The sequence below is a fragment of the Portunus trituberculatus genome, chromosome 5 (assembly GCF_017591435.1).
Source record: "Portunus trituberculatus isolate SZX2019 chromosome 5, ASM1759143v1, whole genome shotgun sequence".
Classification (NCBI taxonomy): domain Eukaryota; kingdom Metazoa; phylum Arthropoda; class Malacostraca; order Decapoda; family Portunidae; genus Portunus; species Portunus trituberculatus.
Window position 1 is genome coordinate 4,846,146 of NC_059259.1, and position 13,673 is coordinate 4,859,818.

The 13,673-nt window shown below is 43.5% G+C and overlaps 1 protein-coding gene across 10 annotated transcripts in view; it reads left to right on the top strand.

Moving 5' to 3' along the window:
* LOC123513666 (nuclear pore complex protein Nup98-Nup96-like) overlaps positions 1–11,535 on the top strand; it is a 14,635-nt gene extending 3,100 nt beyond the window's left edge. For 3 of the 10 annotated variants that reach the window (XM_045271028.1, XM_045271021.1, XM_045271048.1), the window contains exons 2-6: positions 6,094–6,280; positions 6,729–6,840; positions 8,013–8,184; positions 8,822–8,908; positions 9,841–11,535. In XM_045271028.1, the coding sequence (XP_045126963.1) occupies positions 6,169–6,280; positions 6,729–6,840; positions 8,013–8,184; positions 8,822–8,908; positions 9,841–11,181 (1,824 nt within the window). In that variant the 5' untranslated portion in view covers positions 6,094–6,168 and the 3' untranslated portion in view covers positions 11,182–11,535. Of the gene's footprint in view, positions 1–3,873; positions 4,124–4,194; positions 4,414–6,093; positions 6,281–6,728; positions 6,841–8,012; positions 8,185–8,821; positions 8,909–9,840 lie in introns of those variants that run through there. The other 7 variants (XM_045271005.1, XM_045270986.1, XM_045270994.1 and 4 more) reach the window with 7 other exon arrangements.
* The last annotated feature ends 2,138 nt before the right edge of the window (positions 11,536–13,673 follow it).

A 13,673-nucleotide genomic window follows, 5' to 3' on the forward strand; every position in this document is an offset into this window, starting at 1 on the left:
GATTTTATCACTTCACCCTTATTTATTACCAGAAACACTCGTATTCAGGCGATGAAAATAGAGAATGAGAAATAACATAGTCTGCATTTTTAAGCCCCGCTGGAGATGCCAACACTCGCTGTACAACAAGATACAATTTAATATTTCCTCCTTTGACAAATAACCAAATCTTGAACACAATAACGAAGGGAGATGTCACAATACCCAGTAAATCATTTTTTCGTGTTTATCCAAGTATAGTGTCTCATAAACAATAGATTTAGTAACAGATAGTTATCATAAACATTTTGTACACGCATGCTCCCTTCACAGACACCTTCTGCTACGAGTGGGACTGGGGCGACACGTACTCACACACACACACACACACACACACACACATAAAAACTCAAAAGACACTCTTATATACGGAAAACACTCGTAAACACACTCAAAACACCTCCACACACATCCAAAACATGCCAACCCAAACACACACACACACAGCCATGAACACTCAAAAGACACTATTATATACTGAAAACACACTCAAAACACCCCCACGCACATCCAAAACATGTCTATATACAACCAAACACACACTCACACAACCATAAACACTCAAAAGACACTCTTATGTACCGAAAACACTCGTAAACACACTCAAAACATCCCCACACACATCCTAAACATTCCTATATACACTCAAACACACACACACACACACACACACACACACACACACACACACACACAAGTGAAGTGAAGTGTTGCTATGTTACCGACAGTTTTCAAGAAGCGCCAATCACCAAACAAAACAAGCCGTGCAAACCTTCACCACAAGCCCCTACACTGCCTTATCTTCATCAATTAAAGGTATATGTAAGGCCATTCACTTATTGCTAGGTTATCTTTACATATGAGAGTGAAAACAGTACGCAAATATTGAAAAGTGATGATATAACGAACATTAAAAAGAGCAAGTCGTTTGTATTACCCGCTGATATTTGCTTCCTTTACTTACCGTAAGCCAAATATGTGTCAAAATGCAGTCATTAGTGTACTATTTCATATAACATGGTCAAAAGTTGTCTGTATGGCTTAATTTTGGCTTGGTGAGATGATAAAGGCTAAATATGGAGGTCCCGCCGCCATTGTTCCCCGTGTTGCCTCCGGGCCGCCTCTCTCCTGGTCCCCCGGCCATCACTCTCCCCCCGCCAGTGATTACTTTTTTCATATATTTCCTGACGGTAATATTACGCTTCCATGGTATGTTTTTATGGTTTGTATAAATGTTTCGTTGTGTTTGAAGTGTATTCCGCGTCTGTGTTGGGTAAATATGTGGCGTTTAATGGTGTTTTATGGCGTATGTTAAAGGGTTTTTAACGGTGAAAATTTTCCATTTCGATTTATGAGGTTTTTTATTTAAAGGTATAAGAGGGCCTTTGAGGCATCAACAAATCGCCTGTTCTCTTTTAAGCGTGAAATCAATCTATTGAGTGAAATATGTGGACTTTGAAATGGTGTTTGGTGGTGTTGAAAAAAAGTCTTATTTTTCTTTATTTTATTTGCTCACGTTTGTGCTTCTCGGTGTAACTCACTGTAGATTGCCCTAAAAGATAGCTCAGACTCCGTGAAATGTGGTAAAATACTCGCCAAATGAAAATGGCTTGACTTTGCAGGGCGTTTCAGCAAATTTATAAGTTTAAATGTTTTTTATATTTAGCATACTTAATTTAGACATTTTTCAAAAACTAGTTAAGCTGGAGTGGTTTTGATATTTTGAAAATTAGTTTTACTATTTATCACGTCATAAAATAATAGGCATTCGGCGGTGGCTTCGTTTTTTCGAAAATTCATTTTTGAAATGAAATGATTTACGTAATTTAGCCGAGTCAGCCCCGCTCCCGTTCTCTGGGATGACAACAGCCCACACCCCAGGTGGTGACTCACCATACCTCCAGGCTGCCGCCTCTTTTCCAAACCCGCAGTTCGCCAATATTTTGCCTAATATCTAATGATTCCTGCGTGTTTTCGTGTGTTTCTAGGTTCAAGTATGTAGATATTAGTAGCATAAGGAGGAAAAAGGAGAAATAAAGGAGGATAAGGAAGAAGGAAGGAGGAAGAGGAGGAAAAGCCAAGTCTCCTTCCACATCCTTAATATTTTGCCTAATATCTAGCGTTTTAATGTGTTTCTAGGCTCAAACGTGTATATGGAAGCAATGGAAGGAAGAAGAAGGAGAAATAAAGGAGGACGAAGAAGAAGAAACGAGAAATAGAGGCGGAATAGGAGAAGGAGCCAAGGTGTAATATTTAGGTAAGTGTCCCTTTTAATTTTATCGTTCTTTACAATGCATTTTGTTGGTTTTGGGACGCATTTGGGGTGTTTTAAGTGTGTTGCAAGGTGTTTTGGGGTGTTATAAGTGTGTTTTAGGTCCCTTAAGTGTATTTGACGTGCCTTGAGGTGTGTTTGAGTATTGGCATGTTTTGAGTGTGTTTTGTAAGTGTTGCATGGTGGTTTGAGTGTTTTGGGGTAGTCTTGAGTGTTTCAAGTGATTCTGGTGTGTACTGCGTATTTGTAGTGAGTTTTTTGCGTGTTTTGTGGCATTTTGAGATGTTGCAGGGTGTTTTTGAGTGTGTCTTGGGTCTGGCCTGTTGAATCATGGTCGGTGTTCAACCAGTCAGTAGCTTATATAATTCCTATGTTAGGCCCCATTTAGAGTATTGCATACAGGCCTGGTCACCCCACTATAGGCAGGATATCAACATGTTAGAAGCAGTTCAGAGAAGAGCAACTAGGATGATACCAGCATTAAAGCGCCTGGAGTATAGAGATAGATTAAAGGAATTAAACATGTTTTCATTTGAGAGGAGATGTATAAGAGGGGATATGATAGAGTTATTTAAAATGTTTTCAGATACAAACTACATAGATGTGAGATCTTTCTTTACCTTAGAGGAGGAAATAGGACTAGAAATCATGGCAGGAAGATTAGAAAGCAAGGCTGCAGGTTAGATATAAGAAAATATTTCTTTAGTCATAGAGTGGTAGACTTCTGGAATGCATTGCCAGAGACGGTTGTAAATAGCACTAGTTTGACAATGTTTAAAAACAGATTAGATAAGCACTTAAATTCATTAGATTTATAATTATGTATAGCACTGCATGATAGTTTTATAAGAAATTTACTATAGTTAAATAAGACATGATCCCCATGTATGGGGACCACAAATTGTAGAGGATTTCGCTGCAGGACTTAGCCCTGTTAATGGGCCAAATATTTAGAATTAGTATATAATGTATTGTGTACTTGTAAGTGTATCTTTAAGTACTGATGACGAGGTCGCTGTGCGACTGATACAGGATAACCTAGATGGGCCCTGGTGGCCCTTTGTTATCCTATTATTTATGTTATGTTATGTTATGTTCGCACCAACAATGATGTGGAGGGTTGGCACAGACGCCTCAACCACAGGGCGAATAGAGGTCAACTTCCGTTATACTTACTTATTGGGCTATTTCATGATGAGTCCAGGCTTGCCTGCCTTTATGTGCGACTGGTGTCTGAGGGGAAACTAAAACGACACCAAAAGAAGACATATGCGAATCTACAAGCAAAATTGCAGACCTACTGGCAGGAATTCATCATTGGTGAAAGATCGACAAAACAACTGGTGCGAGCCTGCGCCCGTTTGCATGGTCCCATAATCAATTGATGTATTTTTATTGCATGCATGTAGGTCTCTCACTTGTAAATCTATTTTGACATATATGTAGCCTATATGAATGATTTTATAATTGACAATATTGTATTTTACTCTCTCTCTCTCTCTCTCTCTCTCTCTCTCTCTCCATATTGACAGACGGAAGGCCGAGTTGGCAGATTCGCAAGGCCGAGTTGGTAGACTCACGTAGCCAAGTTGGCTAGACGACGAGTTGACTGTGAAGCTGTTTTGGGGAGGGAGGGAAAGCATTAATGCTTCAGACTTCCTGCCCCACTCTTCCATTTCCAGGTGTGTATGGGAGAACGCCGATCCAAAGGCTACACCGACAGCAAGTGCAGGGTGACTCCCAACGCAAGCTCAAGCTCAAGTGTTTCAAGTAATTTTGGTGTAGCTACTGGGTGTGTGCAGTGAGTTCTGGGTGTGTTTTCCGGCATTTTGAGGTTTAGCAGGATGTTTTGAGTGTGTTTTGGGGTAGTTTTGAGTGTTTTAAGTGGTTTTGGTGTATATTAGGATGATTTCATTATAAATTGGGTGTCTATAGTGCTGTGTGTTTGGTGTCATTTTGAAGTGTTTCATGATCATTTTACTGTGTTTTCGGATAATATTGAGTACTTTAAGTAGTTTTTGTGTGAAGCACGGGTCATGAGTGTGTGTGTGTGTGTGTGTGTGGATGATATTGGTAACTTGGGTCTCTCTGGTGTGTTTAGGGTGAGTTTTTTAAATTATGAGGTGTTCCAGGGTGTCTTGGGTTAGCTTTGAGTGATTAAAGTGGTTTCTGTGTGTGTTGGGTGTGTTTTGTTGTGTGGTGTTGGTATTGGTGTATACAGTGTGTATCTAGTGAATTATAAGTGCATTTGTTGGTTACATTCAACCTTGTGTCACTAGAGCTCACAATCACTGTTTATTTGAGGAAAAACCAGCCAAAGCTCCCCTGAGGCTCCATTAAGGGGGTGTCACTGTGCCGGGAAGGACTTATGGATGTGGTGGAGCTGGAAATGTGGTAAATGTGGTGGTGGTGGTGGTGGTGGTGTGGTTAAATATTGCGCCGCAGTCTCGTAGTGGTGGTGGTGGTGGTAGAAAGGTGATGTGGTTGTGTTCTAGCAAGTTGTTTAGTGTTTTGAGGGTGTGGTGTGTGGTGGGAGTGGAGTAGAGCAGTGTGGTGGGTGGCGTGTGGTGGCTGGGCAGTGTGGTGGTGTGTGGTAGCTGGGCATTTTCGTGTGTGGTGAGGGGCAGTGTGGTGGTGTGTGGTGGGTGGGCAGTGTGGTGTGTGGTGGGTGGGCAGTGTGATATGTGGTGGCAGTGTCGTGGTGTGTGGTGGCTGGGCAGTGTGGTGTGTGGTGGCAGTGTGGTGGTGTGGTGGTGGGCAGTGGCTGGGCAGTGTCGTGTGTGGTGGCTGGGCAGTGTGGTATGTGGTGGCAGTGTGGTGGGTGGGCAGTGTGGTGGTGTGTGGTGGCTGGGCAGTGTGGTGTGTGGTGGTGTGTAGTGGCTGGGCAGTGTGGTGTGTGGTGGCTGGGCAGTATGGTGTGTGGTGGCTGGGCAATGTGGTGTGTGGTGAGGGCAGTGTGAGTCTGTTTGGGTGACAAGCAGGGAACTCCAGAGAAGGATGCGTCACTGGGAGTAAAATCTGCGTTTTTATTCTAGGTAACTCTTGATTTATGCATGTTTAATTTACGTGTTTTTGTCAATACGCGACTGAAAAAAACAAGTAATTAAATTTGCGCGATCGGTTTGCTTATACACGATTTGGACCACATCCCAAATGCCTCTATTATTTATTGTTTCTTATGAGAATTACACGTTTGTTTTACGCGAATTTTGAAGTACGCGAAGTCTCTTGGAACGCATCTATCGCATAAATCAAGAGTTACATGTACGTATTTGATAAGGTTTGCACGGAGAAGTCTTCATCTCACAGAGTAAAGGTTTAGTTGAGTTAGTCTGTCTTAATAACTTATCTCGTGTTCTGAATGTGTTTGGTTCACCTCCTCTGTACAGATTCCACCAGTTTGTTGTGGCCTGTGTACCCAATGAACCACACAGGGAGAAAATTCCAATAAAGGGGGTCTGGTATGGATTTTGTAAAGTGTTCCTTTTTTTTTTTTTTTTTTTTTTTTTTTTTTCTCCCCTTCTATTTTTGGTCAAGTGTTTTTGTTAAATTTGTTTATGGATTTTGTAAAGAGTGTTCCTGTTTTTGTTTTCCTTTCCATTTTTGCTGTTTTTGTTCATTTTATTCTTCTTGTTTTATTGCTTTTATTCATCCACTTTATTTTATTTTATCTATTTACTTATTTATTTGCTTCATTTATTATTGACCTAGTTTATCATCATTATTATTATTGATCTATTGACTTACCAGCACCATCTAAACTCAACCCATTTCCCCGACAGATTCTAGAGACACAGATTGAAGTATCCATGTAACCTTGACCTCATCTTGACCTGACCACCACCACCACCACCACCATGTTCGGGCATCAGGTGGCAGTGGGCGGTAACAAGCAGATCTGTAGCTACTATCTGAAAGGCACCTGTAAATATGGCAGCAAGTGCTGGTATTTTCACCCCCCTAATCAAGGTAAACTGACTCTGCTCTTGTTTCTGGGAGTTGTCAGGAAGTAATTGTCTTCTCAACAGCTCTTCCCTTTTCCTCCTGTTTGTCTTCTTTACCTCTTAACCCATTCAGTACCGGGACACATTTTTACTTTGTGATTTGTGTACGATTAGACCATTTTATTGACATCAGGAAAGGTCTATGGAGGTCAGAAGATTAGTGGCCACAGTCTTCACTATTTTAATCCCCTACATGAGTTTCTGAAACTATATAAAATCACCAAATAGCAAGAATGAATATTATTAGACTATTTGAATGACATTAGGAAGGGTCTATGGAGGTCAGAAGATTAAAAGCCACATGACTATCTGAAGCTGTATAAAATCACTAAATAGTAACCAGAATAGATATAGAATAGATATGATATGACTACAGCAGCCTTTATTTAGTGTGTGTGTATGTGCATTGCCAGGAGGTAGTGCTGGCGGCGGCGGCAGCAGCGGTGGAGTGTTTGGTGGTTCGGCCAGTGTGTTTGGCGGGAAGTCTGGCAGCCAGCAGGACTCCAAGGAATTCACTGACTTTGTGTGAGTGTTGTGTGTGTTGTGAGTGTGTTGTGTTGCTTGTCTATTCATGTGTTGGTTAATTAATGTGTGTGTTGTGAGTGTGTTGTGTTGCTAGTCCATTCATCTGCTGGTTAACTAATGTGTGTGTTGTGAGTGTGTTGTGTTGTGTTGTTTGTCCATTCAGTTCACTAATGTGTGTGTTGTGAATGTGTTGTGTTGTTTGTCCATTCTGTTCACTAATGTTTGTGTTGTGAGTGTGTTGTGTTGTTCTTTCATTCACTTATTGATCAGCGAATGGATTCTGTTGCATTCTATTTTGTCCATCGATTTTTATTGATGTATGTATACACACATACACACAAACCTTCTTAATTTTTGTGTGTATATATTTTAATACAGCCACCAGATGCTTGGCCCTATTCCCCTGTGTGTGTGTGTGTGTGTGTGTGTGTGTGTGTGTGTGTGTGTGTGTGTGTGTGTGTGTGTGTGTGTGGGGTAAAGCGGAATTTTTCTTTACATTCTTTTATTTATATAGGAGAGACACTAACAAAGACAGCAAAACCACTAAAGAGAAATGCCCACTAAGATGTCATTCCCAGAGTAAAAATAATAACCAGCTGAGTATCTTGAAACCAATTTTGAAAGAGTACAAGTCATAGGAAGGTGTGTGTGTGTGTGTGTGTGTGTGTTTGTGTGTGTGTAGGAGTAATATCAGTCTATCTACTCTAAAGTTCTGAGTTCAAAACATATGTAGCTTGTTGATAGAATGAATTTGCTGTGAGGAGTACTTGTTTTTCTGATCAACACTAGGACAGCTCACAGCTTTCCTCAAGACCTGACAACCACACACTGCTCAGAGATGCCATTCAGACTGAGACGAAGGAGTGACATTAGAGAAAACTATAACAACACGCGCAAAAAAGAAAAGATAAAAAAAAGAAGGACGAGAAGTGAGGTAGAAGTGAAGGAAAGGAGACAAACAGGACAGGATAATGAAGAACAAAAGAGAAAGAGATGATGAGGAAGGGTTCAATGGAAGATAAAGGAGATGATGAGGGGGAGGAGAACGAAAAACAAGAGAATTATAATAGAAGTGACTTTAGAGTAGACTATAGCAGCAGTAGTAGTAGTAGTAGTAATAGTAGTTGTAGTAGTAGCAGCAGTATATAACCTCTCTTTCCCCTGTGTGTTAGGAAGCAGGTGAGCGGGGAGATGACACAGTGGGAGCGGAGTGGACAGTGGCTCATGTCCAGCTTCTCCCCACTCAAGGCACACCCTCCCCTGGTTGGCTTTTCAGACACATCCCCTGAGGAGTTCCGAATTGAAGCCTACACTGCCAATAAGACCAACACCTGCACTGCCTATGTGAGTGTGTGTGTGTGTGTGAGAGAGTGTGAGTGTGTCCTGTTGAGTGTGTGAGTGTGTCTTGCTGAGTCACTGGCCTCTTCATTTATTTACCTATTTATATTTATTTATTTAATTTTTTATTTATTTATTTTTGTTATTTTATTTTACTTATTCCTTTGATTTATTGAGGTTTTTATTAATGTATCTATGAAACTATGTATGTCATTTCATTTTACCTTCCATTTTTATCTTTTATTGTTTCTGGTCATAAAAATTACCTACATACATTGATAGAATTTTCCTTTGCTGTGAATTACTTATTGCTGGGAGAAGATTACACACCCCCCACGATCCTCTCAGACCCCCAATCCTTCTCTCTTGAATTCTATATCACCTGGAGAAGATTACACACACCCCAATCCTTCTCTCAGACCCCCAATCCTTCTCTCTTGAATTATATATCGCCTGGAGAAGATTACACACACCCCAATCCTTCTCTCAGACCCCCAATCCTTCTCTCTTGAATTATATATCGCTGGGAGAAGATTACACCCCCCAATCCTTCTCTCACTGTAATCCTTTCAGACCCCAATCCTTCTCTTGTGAATTTCTTATCGCTGGGACAAGATTAAATTGCCTTTGGTTCTCTCCGCAGCAAGCCAAGTGGTTGGAGATGCAGCAAACCTTCAAACAGCTGCGAGAGGCACTCAAGATGTCCACTGCTGAGGCTGTGCAGGCGCTGGTAGGTGTCCTGTGGTGTCCCTGTGTGGCTGTGTTTCTGTGTTCCTGTGTCCTTGTGTGGCTGTGTCTCTGTGTCCTTGTGTGGCTGTGTCTCTGTGTCCTTGTGTGGCTGTGTCTCTGTGTAGCTCTCTCTCTCTCTCTCTCTCTCTCTCTCTCTCTCTCTCTCTCTCTCTCTCTCTCTCTCTCTCTCTCTCTCTCTCTCTCTCTCTCTCTCTCTCTCTCTCTCTCTCTCTCTCTCTCAATTTCTTATAAGTTAACCTAACTTGATGTGCATAAAACTTTGTGCACACAAGGCCGATGTGCATGTAACTACTTAGTACACACAGAGCAATCACAAACACACAAACAAACACACACACACACACACACACACACACACACACACACACACACACACACACACACACACACACACACACACACACACACACACACACACACACACACACATCTCATGGACATAGCTAACTGTTGCTGAATTCACAAGAGCATTAGAATTATTATTATGATTTTTAATTGATTTGTTTATTTGTTTGATTTACTTGTTATTTCTAGACGTTTATATTGATACAGTAAGTCCTCGTTATACGGTAGTTCTTTATCCGGTAAATTCACAGTTACGGTATTTGGAAATTGCTATCCTCGATTCGATACATGGTAAGAAAAATTCACAGATACAGTGTCCGCTCATGTCATCCGAGAGGGCCCAGCGCGGGGAGCAGGGTTTACAGGAGCGCATATGTACTGTATTATGAGGACTTACTGTATTTTATTTTGTCATATTCATGTCACCTGAAGCTTTCGTATTGATATTAATGGTGACTGTTTGTATTTGCATGTAGGACAATGTTTTTTATTTAATGCAGGCTAGGGAATGTAGTGTGTGTGTGTGTGTGTGTGTGTGTGTGATCCTAAGTGGTGTGTCTCCCACAGAGGGATGTGTTCTACAGCAAGAGCCCCCTGGAGCAGCAGCAGCAGGTGCTGAAGCAGCCGACGGGACTGTTTGGCAAGACCAGCAGTGGGTCCATGTTTGGCGGGTCATCTGGTGCCGCCAACCCAGGGCCAGGGCTGCTGGGGGCAGCTCCCCAGGCCACCCAGGGCTCCCTCTTTGGTGCCGCCACACCCTCTATCTTTGGCGGGGGAGCGGCACAGACCCCCGCCACCTCGAGTATCTTTGGTGGGGCGGCAGCGGCAGCGGGGGGTGCCAAACCACTGTTTGGGACCCAGACATCTGTGTTGGGCACGTCTGGGGGTAGTGTGTTTGGAGCACAGCCTGCTGCCGCCACCGCTGCCCCCAGTGTGTTTGGGGGTGCCGCTGCTGTGGGCCAGGCCGCCACACCGGGGTCGCTGTTTGGTGCCGCCACACCCCAGGCCTCGGCACAGACCCCTGGCTCAGTGTTTGGGGCCGCCACCACCACTCAGGCCACACCAGCCCCAGCTGCCCAGACCAGCATATTTGGCCAGCCACAGCAGCAGCAGCAGCAGCAGCAGGGTGGTCTGTTTGGGTCACAGCCACAGCAGGCACAGCAGGGCAGCCTGTTTGGTTCACAGGCCCCACAGCAGCAGCAGCAGCAGCCTCAGCAAACCAGCCTGTTTGGTGCCCAGCCACAGCAGCAGACCAGCCTGTTTGGTGGGCAGACGCAGCAGACAGGAGGACTGTTTGGAGCACAGCCACAGCAGCAGCAGCAGCAGCAGTCAGCAGGACTTTTTGGAGCACAGCCTCAGCAGCAGCAGTCAACAGGACTGTTTGGGGCACAACCTCAGCAAGGAGGGCTGTTTGGAGCACAGCCACAGCAGCAGCAGCAGCAGCAACAACAACAACCAGGGAGTGTCTTTGGAGGACAGCCACAGCCACAGCCACAGCAGCAGCAGCAGCAGCAGCAGCAGGCTGGGGGATTGTTTGGGGCACAGCCACAGGCCAGCACTGCCCCAGCCACACCGGGTCTATTCTCCGGTGGGGCGGCCGCTGCACAGCCCCAGGGGGCTGCCGGGTCCATCTTTGGGGGCGCTGCCCTCGGGGGGATCAAGCCAGGCCTGTTTGGGGGTGGGGGAGAGGCTGCCTCCAAGCCTGGCCTGTTTGGCAAGCCTGCTGAGCCTGTGCCGGGCCTGTTTGGCCAGGGCCAGCCCGCCGCCACCCAGGCCACCCCCACACAGGGCACCCACAACAACTACACCCCCTTGGACCAGCTCTCCCCACAGGACCGGGCACAGTTTGAGGCGGCTACATTCACCTTTGTGCCACTGTGTCCCCCGCCCCTGGAGCTGTGCGCCTGATGGGGGCCCAACACCAATTCACTAGCCTCACAATATAAAGTGGATATATTCTCTCTCTCTCTCTCTCTCTCTCTCTCTCTCTCTCTCTCTCTCTCTCTCTCTCTCTCTCTCTCTCTCTCTCTCTCTCTCTCTCTCTCTCTCTCTCTCTCTCTCTCTCTCTCTCATCCCATATATCTTCATAATTGTCACATTTCAACAAGTTCTCCTTCCTCCTCATCTTTCCTGTGTGGCGCCGCTGTGTCCTGAGGGCAAACACAGCCAGGCAGAGTGAGGGCCAAGGGGTCTGGTGCTGTGTACTTTTACCATGTGATTTACTTTTATTAAGATTTCTATTAAAAGTTATGAAATTGTAAAGGTTTATTGGTCACTGTTTGACTGACTCCAGGTTTGTCTAATGGAAGGAGTTTGGAGGAAGTTTGTCTGTCATCTTCTTTATTTTGTTTCAATGCTATAGTTGTTTCTTCTTATCATTATTTTTATTCTTTTCTTTTCTTTTTCTATATCTTTTCCTTTTTTTTCCTTTTTCTTTTCTTCATCTTTTCTTTTTTTTTTCTTTTCCTTTTTCCTTTCCTTTCCTTTCCTTTTTCCTTTCCTTTCCTTTCCTTTCCTTCTTCTTCTTCTTCTTCTTCTTCTTCTTCTTCTTCTTCTTCTTCTTCATTCTTTGCTCTGGCCTCCTTCACCCCTCCCAATCTGTTATGACCAATGTACCTAATCATCTTATAATTTTATATCCTACCTTTTGCATCCCTTCCAATACTCTACCCATTGCTCAACAGACACTAACTGGTGCAGGGACAGACAAGTGTGATGGGAGCAGAATTCTCAGTGTCAGTCTAGGATAGAACCAAATATAATGGGTTTGAGTTTGGCAAAGTTTAAGAGAAGACAGAAAGGGATTGAATCTGAAATAGAGTGGAGGATGAAAGGACTCGATGATCAGACTAGGGAACTTTTAATCCTCTCAGTGCCATGCCAATGTCAATAAAATGGTCTAATTGTACACAGATCTGAGGGTAAAAATGTATCCCACTACTGAAGGGATTAAAATAGTGAAGACTGGCCATTAATCTTTTGCCCTCCATAGACCCTTCCTAGTGTAAATAAAATTGTCTAATCACACTAAAATTTCATGGTAATGCATTCCAGTACTCAAGTGGTTAACCCCTTCAGTACTGGGACACATTTTTACCTTGAATTTTAGGTGTGATTAGACCATTTTATTTACGTTAGATCTGTGGAGGTCAGAAGATTAATGGCCGGAGTCTTCACTATTTTAATACCCACACAAGCCTCTGAAGCTGTATAGAATTGCCAAAAAGTAATGAGAAAGACCATGGAAATGCATCACGGTACTGAAGGGGTTAAGAGGTGACAGGAAAGGATTGGTTCTGAGACGAGTGGAGGATGAATGAAACAGACTCAGTAATCAGGTTAGGGAGATTTTTAAAGATCAAACAGGTGTAAACAGGTGAGATGTTTCATATAGGGCCCACCATTTACTTTACTTTGACCCAAAAAAAAAACATGACTTCCACACAGTCACTCAGTCACTCCACATGTTCACCTTCTAGAGCTGAGATGGACTAATTATTGTTGTTGGTGGCACTGGTGGTGTTGGGAGTTGGTAGTGGTGTTCTTCATGGTGGTAATAGTGGTGGTATAACTTGCCTTCCCACAGTGCAGCAGCCTTGCAGTGAGGAGGGACAGCCATCATATCTGCTCCTTAGTTCCAGAGAGCAGAGTGAGCACAAGTCAGCAGGTATTGTCTCCTAAGGCTCTGCTCTCCTACCATGGCTGTTTTCAAAGGCCACAGATGATTAGCCTGGTTCTTGTGAGTGTTTCCTTTGTTAGTTATGTATTAGTCTTGTGAGTACGACAATGGAACAGTCTTGAAGTATACGTGATTTCATCGAGGGAGAGAGGAACGTAAGGGTCAGTTTCCAAGGGTGCGTTTGTAATTTTAGTGAAGTTATTTGTGGGTTTTCAAAGGTATTTTTTGTTTTTAGTGAAGTTATTTGGGTTTTCAAGGGTGTTTTTGTGATTCTTGTGAAGTTACCAGGTTTTTCTTGGTTCTGGTGAAGTTATTTGAGTGTTTTCAAAGGTATTTTTTGTTTTTAGTGAAGTTATTTGGGTTTTCAAGGGTGTTTTGGTGATTCTTGTGAAGTTACCAGGTTTTTCTTGGTTCTGGTGAAGTTATTGGGGTTTTCAAGAGCATAGAATGAGAGTATAAAGGGCTCTGACAGGAATTAATGGAGTTTTCAAGGATGGTTTTGTGATTCTAGTGGAAGTTTTGGAGCAGGGCGTCTTCACCTGGGGTTCACAAATCCCCGGAGGTACAGTGGAACCATGCATACTTTGGGGTCCGAGGGTCTCCAAATCGCATGGGTTCGAATCCTGGCCACGGTCCGAGTGTAGGTTGGGCTTCCTCACTCAGGGCAATGGTTTCCTAGCGGGTGGGCTTTGAGATAGGAGGTACCACAAAAAATACCTTC